This window comes from Phascolarctos cinereus, unplaced genomic scaffold (assembly GCF_003287225.1).
Source record: "Phascolarctos cinereus isolate Bilbo 61053 unplaced genomic scaffold, phaCin_HiC Scaffold_5;HRSCAF=322, whole genome shotgun sequence".
Taxonomy (NCBI): domain Eukaryota; kingdom Metazoa; phylum Chordata; class Mammalia; order Diprotodontia; family Phascolarctidae; genus Phascolarctos; species Phascolarctos cinereus.
In genome coordinates, this window is record NW_027555958.1 from 435,793,992 (window position 1) to 435,810,273 (window position 16,282).

The 16,282-nt window shown below is 42.8% G+C and overlaps 1 protein-coding gene across 3 annotated transcripts in view; it reads right to left on the reverse strand.

Moving 5' to 3' along the window:
• MCOLN2 (mucolipin TRP cation channel 2) overlaps nucleotides 1–16,282 on the reverse strand; it is an 86,056-nt gene that overhangs the window by 11,309 nt on the left and 58,465 nt on the right. For 2 of the 3 annotated variants that reach the window (XM_020988721.2, XM_020988723.2), the window contains exons 8-11: nucleotides 12,420–12,532; nucleotides 11,147–11,296; nucleotides 6,111–6,212; nucleotides 5,895–6,017 (exon numbers count right to left, since the gene is read on the reverse strand). In XM_020988721.2, coding sequence (XP_020844380.1) covers nucleotides 5,895–6,017; nucleotides 6,111–6,212; nucleotides 11,147–11,296; nucleotides 12,420–12,532 — 488 coding nt within the window. The remainder of the gene's footprint in view (nucleotides 1–5,894; nucleotides 6,018–6,110; nucleotides 6,213–11,146; nucleotides 11,297–12,419; nucleotides 12,533–16,282) is intronic. The other variant, XM_078156552.1, reaches the window with a different exon arrangement.

Sequence of the window (16,282 nt, forward strand, 5' to 3'; positions counted from 1 at the left end):
AAAAGGCATTCTGCCAATAAAATAAGTAGATTTCTTTCTGACCTGCACTCTTAATTCTACCTCTCCCCTCCAACACACATGCATTGCTTGGATCCAAGCAATGTATGTGTGTTGCATCTTTCTCTGCCTTTTATATACAAAGCTAAAGGCCCCTGGTCCTTGAGCTGCAGGGAAGTAGCACTGATGGATCCATATTTCTCCAGCTACCACTGAACAGAGAGGTGACCTGAATCCTAGGAGCCTGGGGAGACACAAAATCACTACTATTGTGACCCAGAGGCATCTGTGTCTTGGATGGTTAGGGTTAGGGTAGTCTGACACCATGAAAGAGAAGAAAGCAAACTCCCCCACAGAGGGATCAGACCAGAGACATGTACCTTATTAACAACAACTCCAACCAGCCAGGCTAACCAGGACTTCTGTTAACGAGCCAGAGGGCAGTGGTAAAGAAACACATGCACACATGGGAATGCACCAGTAAGCAAGCCATTTAACAATGTGCAAATTTTTATTTAATAGTAAAAAGGTCAGAGCTTATAGAGTAAATCATTTCCATTCCCACCATGGGCTGTGAGCCAGTGAATTTTAAACAGTTTTCTGTCGTTGTCAATCATCACTGGACAGCTCCATCAACAAGTCATGTTTATTTCCTGGAATTCCATTAGGATCAGCCAATTAGTGTTCCTAATTGCAAAACTCAAGAAAATTCTAGGCTTCATAGAAATGTCCAGAATTGCAAGCATCCTAAGCCTGGCTGGTAAATAGCAGTAAAAAGATACTGATTGGGTTGGAATGGAGGTCGGTATCAAATTCATTCCTCCTCTTTCTTCCGCATTAATTAAGGCACAGTTAAATTAGAAAGTATTAAAGAGATTTTTATACTCATGAAGCCTCCCATCCTCGGTGTGTTTAAGACTTATCTCACTCCACCTATCGGCTGTGGAGAGCAAAGCCCCAATAAGGTACAAACAACTGGCCCCCACTCTCTGTCATTTCATGCACTGTTACCTAGGGATCTCACGCTGACAGCAGATGGAGCTGGGAGTAGGAGCCAATTTCCGCAGACAATTTCCTTGTACTGGGGGGTGGGAGGAGTCTCAAGATCACAAGTAGATTTTGATTTTCTTTTTTAAATATATAGAGTTTGGAAGAGGAGACAAGGCCCTGTCTGATGTTCCTTGGGGGTGCGAGAACTACCTCTTATAATCTATAGATACTCAGAAGCACTGTTTGGGTCCTAAGGGATGTTTCCTTAAAGGTCGGCCAGACGACGGCACCATCTACAAGTCTAACATTCCGTCCCCTGCACCCACCCACCCAAGCTACAGGATGATGAGAGAAACCCAAGTACGTGGACTAATGAGTGACATTGCTTGCATGATTGAACCAGAATTACCAGTCATTACTATCACAAGTCTGCCTCCCAGATCTCTCAGGTCCATTACAGCATTCACATTCTATGGTTCTATGGATTAGACTGGCTCCCAGCCAGTGGGCAGTAAAGGAAGATGTGCAGGGCAGATGGAGGATCTTTTCCCTTAACTTAATTTTGGTGCCAGCACCAGCTCTGGGGACCTTGAACCATGGTGTTCGGCCAGCGAGCAATTTTATTTTGGTTGATTTTTTAAAAATACTGGGTACAGGGCTAGAGAGTGGCTTCACTAAAGAGAGCAGAAGGCTTTGAGTAGAGAAGTCACCTGTATTCAACCAATAACTTTGCCCATCACTGGGCAAACAGCTTCACTTCCCTGGAGCAGGCTCTAAAGGTGACAAGAACCTGTCAAACCAAATCACTTTCATCTGATCCTCCCTCTTGACTCACATAGGCACCAGCTCAACACCTCTCGCCTAGGCTAAATTAGCCCCCTTACTGGTGTCCTTGGTTCAAATCTTCCCCCTCCATTCCATCCCTTATACAGCTGCCAAAGTGATACTCATGAATCACAGGTGTGGGCTATGTTAGCCCCTGCTGCTGTTAAGCCCACAGATTTAGGAATGATGGGGGGTTTAGAGGTCATTGAATCCAACCCATTCACATTTTATAGATGAGAAAACTGAAGACCAGTTGGGATTCAAATGTCCATCTTGACTCCAAATCCCCTGCTTTTCCCACTGCATCAAGCTATCTCCAGGATAAAATATATATACCTCTCCATTTGGCATTCAAAGCCCTTCACAAAATGGCTCCAGCCTCCCTTTCTGGACTTACTGGAATACTTCATGCACTGTATGTACTCTAGGCAAACTAGCTCTTCCCTGTACTCAACCTTCTCCATCCCTAGAAGGCAATTCTTGTTCACCTTGACTTCTTAGAATCTCTGGTTTCCTTAGAAGCTCAGCTCGAGTATCCCTCTCCCATTATTTTGTATTTCCTTTCCATATATATTATATATGTACTTGTTTTTCCCCAGGAGAACATAAACTCCTTATGGGCAGGCACAATTTCCATTTTTGTCTCCATATCCAGAGCCCCTAGAATGCTCTTTCTCCTAGGAGAATGTAAGCTCCTTGTAGGTAAGTTGCAGTTTCCATTTTTGTCTCCATACTCAAAGCCCCTAGAATGCTCTATCTGCTAGAAGGATGTAAACTTCTTGTCAAGCACAATTTCCATTCTGTTTTCTCTATATCCAGAGCTCCTAGAATGCTCCTTCTCCTAGGAGAATGTAAGCTCCTTGTGGGCAGGCACAATTTCCATTCTGTTTTCTCCATATCCAGAGCCCCTGAAACACTGCTTGGCACATAGGAAGTATGTAACAAATGTCTGCTGAATGAGTGACTGAATGAACAGATCAGGAGCCCTTTGAGGACAGGGACAGTTTTGGTTCTGCCTTTGTATTCAGGTTGTTGAGCACCAGGGCAGGCCCTTAGTAGGCTTTAAATAAATGCTCCTTGAATTGGATTGCTGAGTAATGACCATAGAACAATCTGAAAATATAAAGCTGAATGAAAATATAAGGTTGAATAATCCAAGATGTGGTTTCAGACAACCTCAATCACTTTTCCAGTTTTCTGTGCCCAGACATTTGGTCTTGGAAGGACTTTGGTGCCAAAGCACATTAGTTCCAAAGCAAAGAGTCAGCAAGAAGGAGGGAGTCCACCCTGGCTCTTCCTCAGCTGAAACACTGAAGTTCAGTGTCAGACAAGAGGAGGTCAAGAGATGGATGTAGAATTCCTGTTACTGGCTGAATGGTGGCCCAAAAGGATTCCCTGTTCCTCTCCCTCTTGCTTGGCAAAAAGGCATTATAAAGCATCTACTGTCAGGGCTAGGGTTATTTTACATTAATTCATGAAAGGGGCCTTGGGGCTAATCTCCTTAAAGGTTTCTGGAAAACCCTTTGGCTCAGACAGACACTTGGTGATTCTCAATTTGTATTTGTGGGGGAAGTTTCTGCATATCTCATTTTAAACCTGGCTAACACAGGGCAGAAAGTGGTAACAGTCCTGTGATGCCCTACGGGGCCATTCCCAGCAGTCACTGATTCCTTTTACCAACTTCTTCACCCAAAGGTGCTGGCCTCCCAAACTGGCATAAGCTCAAAGGCATGAATACCATTCCTAACTAATCACCTCCCTAGGCTTCCACAGTGGGTACCCAGTGGGAGGAATAGGGGAGATGTGTAACTCCTTAGGTTTTCCTCCTGGGCTATGCAGTGAGAGAAAGGGGAAAGTTGATGGGGAAAAATAAAAAGGGGAGACCAGGTACAATGCAGCCCAAGGGAATTCTTAGTTATCACTCAGGCTGGCCAAAAAGGATGGAAATGATTGAACCAAAACAAATTAATCCTATTCCTGGCCAAATACTTAGGGAAACAAAAACGTGTGGTTATATGGTTTTATAGCTACTGTTGAAATGTGAACTGGAGATCTTGGGGGATGTCAAAGCAAATGAAATTTGGAAACTTCCAGCCCTGAGATTCTGTGATTCTACTCCAAAATAATTGGAATAGATTTTTGGGCAGGGGCCAGAAGGAAGGGAAAATGGGCAGTATCTTAGGGGCAAAAGGGATCAGCATCCCCAGTCCTCTGCTCCCTTCTCCCCTTCCCCCTACTTCCATTCTGGGGTCTCTGAGCCTGGAACTGCACAGACTATTCCAGAATGCACCAAAACCAAGCTGCAGAGCTCAGTAGAGAATTCCATGAAGTGCAACATTGCCCTCTAGTGGTATCTGGAGCTAGCAGTGCCTTGTTTTTTTTTAAACTGCATTTGTGGGGGCCAGGAGAAAAATTAATGCGAATTTTTCCGATGACTAATATACTGAGTTCTCCAAGTCAGAGAAGGCTTACCAGAGACTAATCTACAAGCATCAGTCATCTTTTTAATTTACTTGTACTAGTCATCTTTTTAATTTCCCTGTACCAAGTCATCTTTCAAAGCAGAGGCACGACATTGGAAAAGCAATAGAAAACCAAAGGCATGACTCTAGAAGTCATTTCTTAAAGGCTCTTCAAGCCTGGAGGGTTGCTAACCATCCCAGGACAGTCTAAATGGGACACTTAATAGGGCCAGCAATCACAGGGTGATAGGTTCCAGGGCTGATTTATTTACAGGACAGGGACCAAATTTTGCTTCTTTGAAAAGGATGCTGAGAGAGAAATTGTCTGCAAAACCAAAAGGCTATTCATATGTCTTGGGCAATAATTGAATCTGGAGCTACAGAGAGAGCTCCCCTGGTAACCTGAAGAACATTAGCTCTGGGGGCTAAGGAATTGGATTCAAATCCTGCCTTTGACCTTTAGAGCCTGTGTGAGTTTGATCAAGTCCACCTCACTCCTCCAGGCCTCAGTTTCCTCATTTGGAAAATGAGCTAGCCTCTGAGGTTGATCCAGCTCAAAATCTATGAATGTAGTTATGACCCCTTTTGGTCTTATTTCCAAGGAGACAACAGTATGGTAGAGTGCTAGACTTGGGAGTCCGGAAGACCCGAGATCAAAACCCACCTGATACCAGTGATATGGCCATGGGCAAGTCACAACATCTCTGACTCATCCAGAAAATGAGGAAGTGGGAAGTGTTGGCCTCTCCAGTACCTTCCAGCTTAAGTCCTATGGGCCAATAACTCTCATCAACAGCTTTGTGGGAACAAAGCAGAATCCTAAGTAAAGTACACTCTCTATCAAGCAAAAGCCACACACCTTTTTAGGTTGTAGACAAGAGTAGGAAGGAGAAAAGTCTCATTTCCTGTCTCAAAAGCTGCAAATCATATCTTCAAGGGTTCACACTAGGCAATAAGCTCTGAGCATAGCTGTGAAATCTCCACAATCATAGGATATTGACTTATGCACTATATCAATTTAAAGTTCAGATACCAATCTTTAATAAGACACCAAAATTAAACTGTGACCACCAGCACCTATAAAGATAAGGCATATTAGCACTTCACAGTCTAAATCTCATACAATCAGAGCAAAGCTGCCATATCACTGACACCCTCCCAGTTTAACTCAGACGGCAATCCTAATAGTTAATTAAAAAATTAAATTAAATTAAAACTTAAAAGCCAAGACAAGTATAATTTCTCTTGCTGGATTTTACTTTTTACTGTAACAACCTCTTGTCCAAATATCCTTGGCATTCAATGGCCAACAGAGTTAATATTAGACTCCTTAAGCCAGCTCTAGACTGCTATGAAAGATTCTCCCACTTCTACTCCCTGCTACACCCCCTTTGTAATTCCTATTTCAATATCTCTCAGTTTCTTCAATATCCTGCAGGGCGAAAAATAAAGCTCGTAACATGAGTGTTTGGAGGCCAGAGGTGGGGAGGGGATACTCTAGCACAGCATTTATCTATCTTATCAACTCTCGACTAAGGGTCCTGGCGTTTTTTTATATGGGGGCCACTGATGAAAGAGTGTAAAAAGGGAAAAGGAGGGGATGGGGCCCTGCTCACATACCTTCTCATGGTAGGGTCCTATGACAATCCAGCCACAGAAAGTGTATCCCAGGTAAATCATACCAGCACATGCACAAAACCTTAGGACTTTGGGCAGTGAGGCCTGCATCGTCAAAATGAGCACCTAAAGACCCAGAAGTAACACTCAGTGGGGTTAAAGCTCCACTAACCAACCCAAACCCAACCAGAGGGTGGCAGGTGAGGTAGGTAGACTTACATTGTATGTCTGGAAATAACCCAAGTATCTGATGACTCCAACCCAAGCAAACAAAGTGGATGTCCCAAGCAAAATGCTGCAGAGGTCATAACTGGTGAGATTCTAACACATAGAGGAGAAAAAAACAAAAACAAAAACAGATATGAGTGAAAGACCTTATTCTATAAAGAAATCACCTGACCAGCTGCTACCAGCTTTACTTTGCAGGACCTTATGTTTTGAGTTGGAAGGGGATTCAGAAATCATTTAGTCCAAATTACTCCCTCACTGTGCTGCAGTGCACCGAATGCCGGGCCTGACGTGAGGAAGATTCATCTTCAAGCTGAGTTCAAATCTGGCCTCAGACACTTACTAGCTGTGTTACCCTGGGCAAGTCACCTGACCCTGATTACCTCAGTTTCCTCATCTATAAAATGAGCTGGAGAAGAAAAGGGAAAACCACTCCAATATCCTTGCCATGAAAACCCCAAAACAGGGTCACAAAGAGTCAGACATGACTGAAGAACAACTCTGTTATTACATGGATGAGGAAACAGGCCCCCAAAGTCCATCTAGTGGGGCACAGAGCTAGGATTTGAACACAGGTTCCAAATCCACAGGTCCCAATCTAAACACAGTACTTTTTAAATTACAAAATGAAGTAGATTTACCAAGTAATTATAAGTAGACTTCTCCCAGGGTTTCAGAAATTACTTGTTTCCCTCCAGGCACTGATGTGATTACATGCAATATAAAAGGCTCAATTCTTTAGACTTGATTTTGCACTTTAAGTAGCTTTCCCTCATCCCCTTAAATGTTTAAAGAGAGCGGCTGGCTTGCCTTTTAAGGGATACGCCTAAGAGACATTTATGGCAATCTTGGGCTCTTTAATGCTTAATACAAGGTTTTTTGGTTTGTTTTGTTTTGACAACATATTTCAGCCCGAACATACACCAATCAAGTAACAACTGCTTAACAAGAATCATTTCTGTGCCAGGCTGAGGAATCGAAGACAACAATGCAACTTCAGTCCCTGCCCTCAAGGAGTTTCCATTCCAGAAGGAGAAATAACATACAAACATATGCAAAATATACATAGTAAATACAGGGTAGGTTGGGATTTTTTTTTTTGGTTTTGTTTTGCAGGGGTGGGGAGGAGAAGCATGGTGGCACTAACATCTGAGAGAAATCAAGAAAAGCTTCTTGAAGGAGGTGGCATAGGTAAGGAGGGAGTGTCTAAGTCTTCTCAGGGAGGGGGGCATCAGACTGGGGCAGGGGTTAAATGCTAAATAGAAGCATCTGTATTTGATTATAAAGACAACAGGAGGCAGCTAGAGCTTGAGTGGGGGTTGTCTGACTGCAATCAAACTTTTTCTTTAGGAATATTTTGACAGCTAGGTGGAGTATAGATTGGAGTAGGAAGAGGTAAGAGGGAGGAAGAGCAGGCTATTACAACTGGCATCTGAGTGGATAGGTCAGGATTTTAAGCGCAAGAAAGGACCTTTAAAAATCTCCAACATCCTTATTCTACAAATGAGGAAGCAACTCTACAGTATGCTTTTTGGCATTCAAAGCCCTCGTAGTAACCTAGTCCCCTCCTACTTTTCCAGTTCTTCTTACACCTTACTCCCTGACTGGTACTCTTCAATCCAGTGACGCTGACCTCCTGGCTGTTCCACAAACAAGACACCCCACTGTTCAGCTCCAAGAATTTTCTGTCCCCCATGTCTACAATGCTCTCCCTCCTCTTAACCTCTTTGACTCCCTTTTAAGTCTCAACTAAAATCTCATCATTTACTAGAAGTCTATCCCAACCTCTCTAAATTCTAGGGCCTGTTAATTATCTGTTAATTATTGCCCATTTATCCTATATACAGACTACTTTGTATGAATTTGTTTACATGTTGTCTCTTCCATTAGACTGCAAGCTCCTGGAGGGCAGGGACTGTCTTTTGTCTCTTTTTGTATCCCCAGCCCTGAGCACGTGCCTGGTAGATAGTTTGTGCTTAATAAATGTTTATTGATTGATTGATAAAGAAGAGAAGAGACCTGATCAAAGTCATGCAGGTGATTGCTCGATTCTGTCAATGATCAGATTGCAGAGTATGGGACATGTACGACGGGAATGGGAAAAGGGGGCAAAAATGACTGATTTTCAAAAAGGAAATAGAATGGAATCTGTAAAGGTCAACAAGGTCAACTAAGATTTCTAGCAAAAAATATAGAACACATATTCTAAAAATATAGAACACATTAAAAAGGAATTCTAGCATAGCTTCATCAAGTACCCCATTAGGCAAGTCAAGGCAATAAGCCTTTATTAAGCATTTACCACAGGCCAGGCACAGTGCTAAGTGCTGGGAATGCAAATGTAATAGAAAGACAGTCCCTGCCCTCAAGGAGCTTACATTTGAGTAAGGGCAAGACAACACAGAAGAAAACTGAAAAGCAGTGGAAGGGAAGGGCTACTGTATTCTCTCTGGTTAATACAGTTTGGTGTTTAGTTTAGGGGCCCCATTTTACAAAAGATATTGATAACATGAAGGACATTAAAGGGAGAGCAGCCAGGACAAGACCATTAAGGTCCTCAGATCCACCCTATGTGAGAACATATGCTCAGCTCAGCAAACTTCATGGCACAGTACTTGGGATATGGAAGATGCTTACTAAATGTTTGTTGACTTGACTGTTGAAGTCAAGACAATATGTTGACGTGATGAAGGAACAAAGGATACTAGAGTGGTTTGCCATTTCCTTCTCTAGCTCATTTTACAGATGAGGAAACTGAGGCAAATGGGGTTAGGTGACTTGCTCAGGGTCATACAGCTAGTAAGTGCCTGAGGCCAGATTTGAACTCAGGTCTTCCTGACTCCAGGCTCAGTACTCTATCCACTGTATCACCTGGCTGCCCTGACAATTAGAACTGACCAAAAAGTGAAATGGGCTGCCTTGGAGGTAGTGAGACAAAGTTTGGATGACCACTCATTGAGTGGATTATGTAGAAGATCCTGTCTCAGGTAGAGGCTGCACTAGATGGCTGCCGAGTTCCTTTCTCCTTCTGAAGATCTGTCCATCAATAGCAGCAGTGACTCACGAGTAATATCCAGTCCCCACGCAGTAATATACTGGCTTTGGTTTTAGTCCAAACACATGTTAAATGCAAAGGACACTGGAAATCGGATTAAAGGTAAGTAATCCATGTCTAACCTTAGAAGAAGCTTCCTTACAGAAAACTTCCCACTAGGCAGCTGGGAAACCTTATTTACAAATCCTCCAGCCTAGTGGGCCCCCAGGAAATGTTTGCCAAGGATAACGGTAAGGCTGAGTAAAAGAGATTTACCACCAGAAATTATCTTGGCCAACAGGAGTATACACAAAAACCCTTAATGATGAATTTTCTGCTTGTCCATTTGCCTCATTGATGCTATGACTACTCTTCTGGTGACCACAGGGTCACCATGGATTATCTGTATAATCCATGAGGGAAATAGGGTCCTCCAAAGATCCCCCAAGGGGCCTGGGATTCTTAACTTCCAACACATTTGGGGTTTGTAGGACAGAGGGCTTTAGCATTAGGTAATCTCTGCTCAAATAAGATAGTTTTGTAAAGCACTTAGCACAGTGCCTGGAACATAGTAGGTGCTTAATAAATTCTTCTTTCTCTTCTTCCTCACTCCCCCTTTCCTTCTTTCCTTTTCCCTCCTTTTTTCCCTTCTTTCTCATTCCCTCCTTCCCTTCTTTCTCCTTCCCTTCTCCCTCACTCTCTCCTTCTTTCCCTTCCTTCTCCTTCCCTCTCTCTCTCTTCTCCCTCTCTTCCTTCCTTCTCATCTCCCTCACTCCCTCCCTCCTTGCCTTCTTTCTCCTTCTCTCCCCTCCTTCCTTCTCCCTGTTCCCTCCTTTCTTCTCTTCTTTCTCCCTCCCCCATCCTTCCTTTTCCCCTCACTCTCTCCTTCCTTCTTTCCCTTCTCCCTCCCTCCCTCCTTCCCTCTCTTCCTCCCTTCTTCCTTCTCTTGTCCCTCATTCCCTCTTTCCTTCCCTTCTTTCTCCTTTCCTCTTTCCTTCCTTCCCTTCTTTCTCCCTTCTCTCTTCCCTCACTCCCTCTTTCCTTCCCTTCTTTCTCCTTCCCTCCCCCTCCTTCCTTCTTTCCCTTCTCCCCCTCATCCCCAGGCAAGCTTCCAGGACTCTAAACCATGAGGTTAACTGGACTCAGCTTTCCAGAGCCAAGAACTCAGAGCTTTCATAGCCACAAGAGGCAGTACAGAAACCCCCTAGAATCCCTCAACAGACTTCACAAGACCTGCAAGGGCATTGGATTTGGAGGCAGAGAGCCTGGATTTGAATCCCAGCTCTATTCCTTATTCCTTGTGTGACCCTGAGCACATAACTTCATTTCTCTGACCTTGTCTCATCACTTATAAAAAGTGGGGGTTGGAGAAGATGACCTCCGAGTTTCCTCCCAGCTCTAAATCTAAATGCCAGTAGCAAGAAGGTGGCATTTGAATCCAGGGCACCTCTGCCACCTGTACAGCTTGAGCACAACCCTTAACCCCTATCAGCCTCAGTTTCTCCACCTGTCAAACAAGGGAGCTGGGCTAAATGACCTCCAAAGTACCATCCGTTCTAAATCTACAATCCTATGAATCTGTGTCCCAGCACAAGCTACATGAGTCCTTGGTTATATAAAGTTGGTGACAGAGAACAAAGCATTTGTGGTTAGCTTTTCCCCAGCAAAGACAGATCTTTGGAGAGTCACTCTTTCTGGGGGGAAAAACAGACTGCCTTTTCACCAAAAAGCATTTTTCCATTTCAGGGTCTACTCAGCAGATGCTGCCAAGTACCCAGTGTAATCAGGAGAATATTATTTTCCACAGCATGTGGGCCACTTTATTCTACCTTTCTTAAGAAACCAGAGCACAGACATGGTTCATTTGTATGTATGTGAAGGGAGACTGAAGAAAAGAAAGTATTCCAGATGAAGCTACAAGGAGTGTCAGTTTTCAAGATAAAAGTCCATCGAGAGTAATAGCTTTAGAGTAGCTCAAAATTCACACTCTCACCTTTGCTTTGATTTCCATTTTTAATATTGATCCAATGATGGTCATTAGGTCACTGATGATCACGAGAATGTACCATCCATTGATAAACTCCCAGTGGTCAGCATCACTCACACGTCTTTTATATTTCTCCAGGAAGAACCTTATAAATCTCTGAAGCAAACATTTTTAAAGTGTTTCTTACACACAATCCTGCCATCTGGGAAGTGGGAGAGAAACTGTGAATGTGCTCTAGCCCATAGGTGTCACTGACAGAATCACAGTACTCCCAAGGGAGCCCAAATGAGATTAAAATGCAACTGGGAAATATTCAGCAAAATAAACAAATACTACGGAACACAGATAATGGTAATATGTGGTTTTCTGAATCCATATACATGATTTGGTGGGCCCCATGTCTATTTGAGATGGACACCACTGCTCTGGCCTAGAAAATCATCTGCCACTAAATTTCCCAACTAGACTCTAAGTACTGAGCACGGGGATTATGTCCAATGCATTTCTATCCCCTACAGAATCGGACATTGCACTAAGCATGGACACCTGATTACGAGGAATTAATGAATCAAATTAAATTTGTGTGCCAAATTGATGTCCCAATATTTAACAGTAACAGATGCTAGCTAACAGAAATCAACCGTAGCAGAAGGAAGGCATCATGGTCCAGTAAAAAGGATGCTGGTTTTAGTTAAAAGATCTGGGTTTAATCTTATCTCTGCCATTTGTGTGACCTTGGACAAGTCCCTTAACTTCCATGGGCCTGGATTTCTTCACATGTAAAATGAAGGTGTTGAATTAGATGATTATAGAACCTCAGGGGCAATTTAGTACAACTTCATTATAGATATGATGAGGCCAACGACTTGCCCAAGGTCACATAGGTAGTAAGCAATGGAGGTGTGATTTGAACTCAAGAAGGTACCTTCCCCGTGTAAACCCTGTTATAGAGGGAGAACATATATGGTACAATATAAAGCAGCAACCACCCAGGAAAGTAGCTTTTTAGACTTGGAACAAGGGAAAGAAGAGGGAGAAACATATCTTCTGTGGCCTTTTCCTATGAGTTTATTAATTTAGAGGACCACCAATTATCAGGAAGAGCCTTTAGTTACTTCCTACACCCCAGGCTAATTAAATAGCCGGTGGGGAGGCAATCACTCTCCTCCAGGGATTTAATCCATATGAGGGACTTCTGAAATAGGAGGATGATGCAGCATCAATGTTCCAACCTCTCAGCCAAAGGGAGGTAGGTGAGAATCAAAAGGCACATACTTACCTTTTGCAATCTGAGGGCCAGGACAATGGATCTGGTGCATAGAATAAGGGAAGTAAAGCAACCCACTATAACAAACACATCGAACATCAGGATGTATTGGGTATTTTTCTGACCTGGAAAAAGCAAAAAACCCAGAACGTCACCTCTAGGCATATTTTACTAAATATTGATTCTCAATATGCCTGCTGTTCTCTGGCAAGTTGGTCTGAGACTATAAAAGTTCTTTGAGATGAAACTGACACATTTTTATAGCATTTACAATTTGGTTCCATCCAGTAAAAAGCATGAGGCCATCTGAGGTAACAGTTACTAGCCCACAAGTAGAGCCAGAAGACTTGGATTCAAGTCTGGCCTCTTGAAACATACTGGCTGTGTGACCCTGGGCAAGTCTCTTAACCCCCTTCAGTGCCCCCAAGCAATAAGCTAGGTATTTTAAATCACAGGTGAGTTTATGATCTGCAGTAGGTAGAGAGAGTCAATCACAGATCCAGATCAAGAAGAGCCCATCGGATTGTGTAATACCCACCTCAATATATCCATTCAATTGTCTACAAGTCAATGAAAACATCCCCCCAACCAAGCAGGCCTGCATCTTATTTAAACTACATTAGAATCTCCCTTTAACCACTTAACTATAAAGTTGAAATTCAATACATGATCGTCCATCTTGAATGCCACTCAAGGGAAATTTAATTAATGAAATTCTCATAATTCTCATAAGGTACTGGCACACAGCCATAACACATAATAATGTTTTGGATTTAGCAGATGCTTAATTAATGTGAGGTTGTTTTTTTTTTTAATTGAATCAAGTAACAGGAGTATTTGAGGTTACTGTCTCACTTAGGGGTGCCTCGATTCTGGCTGGAAGCTATCTCCCTCACTCATTTATTTATATTTATCAGTGTTCCATGACAATTTCTGGGGCTTCATTAGGTTAAAAAAATTAAATTTAAAAAAATATTCTTGCTATCTAACTCTTCCTTGTTCATCATATATCGCTACCTGTACACTCTTATTCTGTACTCTGTTACTCTTTAGGCAATCTTCAGTTTCAGTTCTCTGGAGAACAGTGTTCCATGACACCAAAGTCATATAACAACCAAAAACACTACTCCATGGAGTGTTGAATTTGAATGTGGAGGCAGCTAGGTAGCTCAATGGATAGAGTACTGGGCCTAAAGTTCAAATCCAGCCTCAGATACTACTAGCTGTGTGACCCTGGGCAAGTCATTTAACCTGTTTACCTTAATCCACTGGAGAAGGAAATGGCAAACCCCTCCAGTATCTTTGCCAAGAAAACCCCATAGACAGTATGGTCCACAGGGTCATGAAGAGTCAGACACAACTGAACAACAGACCCACGTTACAATCTGGGCTCTGTCACTTGACTTGTGTGACTCACTTTGGGGCCTCTATGTCCTCATCTGCCAAAATAAGGGGGTTGGCCCAGATGACTTCTATGGCTCCTTCTAGCTCTACATCTGTTAGTCTATGATACCAGGGTAGACCTATGTTCCATGGGAAAACTTGGGCTAATCAAACGATCTGGATGCCTTCCCCATGGGCAATTCTGCCAGATCTTCTGCTGCTCCATTTCTGGACCCAGCTCACCATACACATGCAGTGTCTGTCCAAGCCATGTGGACACATGCACACATTGTTTATTGCAGTGTGGACAGTCAGGCCAAATTCAAACTGACTTCTGGTGGGAGAGGGTAGCCCTCTGATAATGTAGTGGTAAAGAACTGCCAATGGGGGCAGCTAGGAAAGAGCACCGGCCCTGGATTCAGGAGGACCAGAGTTCAAATCCAGCCCCAGACACCTGAACACTTACTAGCTGTGTGACCCCGGGCAAGTCACTTAACTCCACTGCCTAACCAAATAAAAACAAAAACAACAACAACAGCTAACAAAAAGAACTCCCAATGTAGAAACTCCTTCCACAAAGCAGGTGAACAATTCAGCCACAGTGACTTAGAGCCTTGGAGCTTCCCAGGGCACCGAGGAGGGGGATGATTAGCTCTTGGTCTCAAAGCCAATGTGTCCGAGGCAGGATTTGAATCCAAGGTCCTAAATCCAAAGTCTGCCCTCTTTGCACTCTACCAGAATACCTCTCTTTATAGTAGGGGTTCAGGAACTTAATCCTAGTACTTTCCCCCTGTTGATTATTTCCTATTTATCCTGATGTAGCTGTTGTTTGCATGTTGTTTCCCACTGGATAGTGAATTCCTTAAGATTAGGGAATGGTTTTCTGCCTTTCTTTGTGTCTCCAGTGTTTAGCATAGTGCCTGGCACATAGCAGGTTCTTAAGAAATGCTTGCCGACAACTTGTTTTTAAAAAAAAATATTTGGGGGACTGTTGGTTTCTTTAAAAATCTTGTATATTTTTCTTTTCTTCATTTAACAGCATCATTCTGAGAAGGGATCCATCGGTTTCACCAGACCACCAAAGGGGTCCATGATACGAAAAAAGATTAAGAATCCCTGCTGCTGGATAACATTTAAGGTGCCATCTTGACGTGCCAAATCAAACACTACTTGGCAGTCAAACAATAATCCCAGCAGGGTTTGGTATTTCCTGAACTGTTCAGACAACTGCGTATTGATAAAGGTCAGCTGTGGAATACTGCTTGTGAAAACCTGCCTGTTCCCTTCCAGTACCTTCATCGACAGAACCATCATATGTAAGGAGATGATGCTCACAAGAATTTTACAGAACGGAAAAGCAGACACGTGGGTCAGCAGCTAGTCTCAGCCACGTTTTGTTGCTAATGATACATCTGAGGTTTCTAAGTCTTTGGTGTTAGGCAATGAATCAACAAGCATATGTTATGTGCCAACTGTGTGCCACGCACTGAGCATACAAATATGAGGAAAGAAATAATGCTTTTCCTCAAGGAGCTTACAATCTTCTCCTTTAGATGCCTGGGGAAAATGATACTTTTATATCTTTTTTTTTCCAGTCATGTCCTTTTCCTCTATAAGAATAACACCTGATGAAGTCCAAGGATCCGGGGTCCACTGTGCGTGGTGGTGTTTTGGTTTTTTTTTTTAAGTGCAACAAAAACCTTTGTCAATCTTGTTCACATTTCATCTATCTCTTGTTTTTTTAGTTTTATATTTAAATGCCCTCAGGATGATTTTGCTTATTTGGGGGTCTCATCAAGCATTCTTTTTTTTACCCAAGGCAATGGGGTGAAGTGACTTGCCCAGGGTCACACAGCTAGTAAGTGTCAAGTGTCTGGGGCCAGATTTGAACTCAGGTCTTCCTGAATTTGGGGCTGGTGCTCTATCCACTTTACCATTTACCTGCCCCTCATCAAGCATTCTTAAAAAAGGATTTTCCCCCTCTGAAGCTAAGCAGCACAGTGAAAAGACTGCTAACCTTGGAGTCAGGAAGACCTGACTTTGAATTTTCTCTCAGATGCATACCCTCTCTCAGCCTCAGTTTCTTCATCTGCAAAATGGGAATATGATAGCATCTACTTCACAGGACTATTTTGAGGATTAAATGAGATAACACATAGGAAGCACTTTGCAAACCTTAATGTGCTTTATGAGTGCTAGCTGTTATTAATATCATGAGGCAATACTGACCATAATTTCCCATAATCCTTCTCCATAAGATTTTATGAACTGATTTGCACTCTAAACCACCGTGGCTATTACCTGCCACATCTCACTGAGTAGAAAATCAGGGCTAAGACAGCTTTTAGTTTCTGTTGTTCACCCAGTTATGGTGACTGACTTACGATGTTTAAATTTCTGCGAGAAATTGCTATGATCAGTATTGGTGACCATTCCTCCATCTATTTCCTATTTTTTGACATTAAAAAAAATTGTTTAAATATAACAGGTCA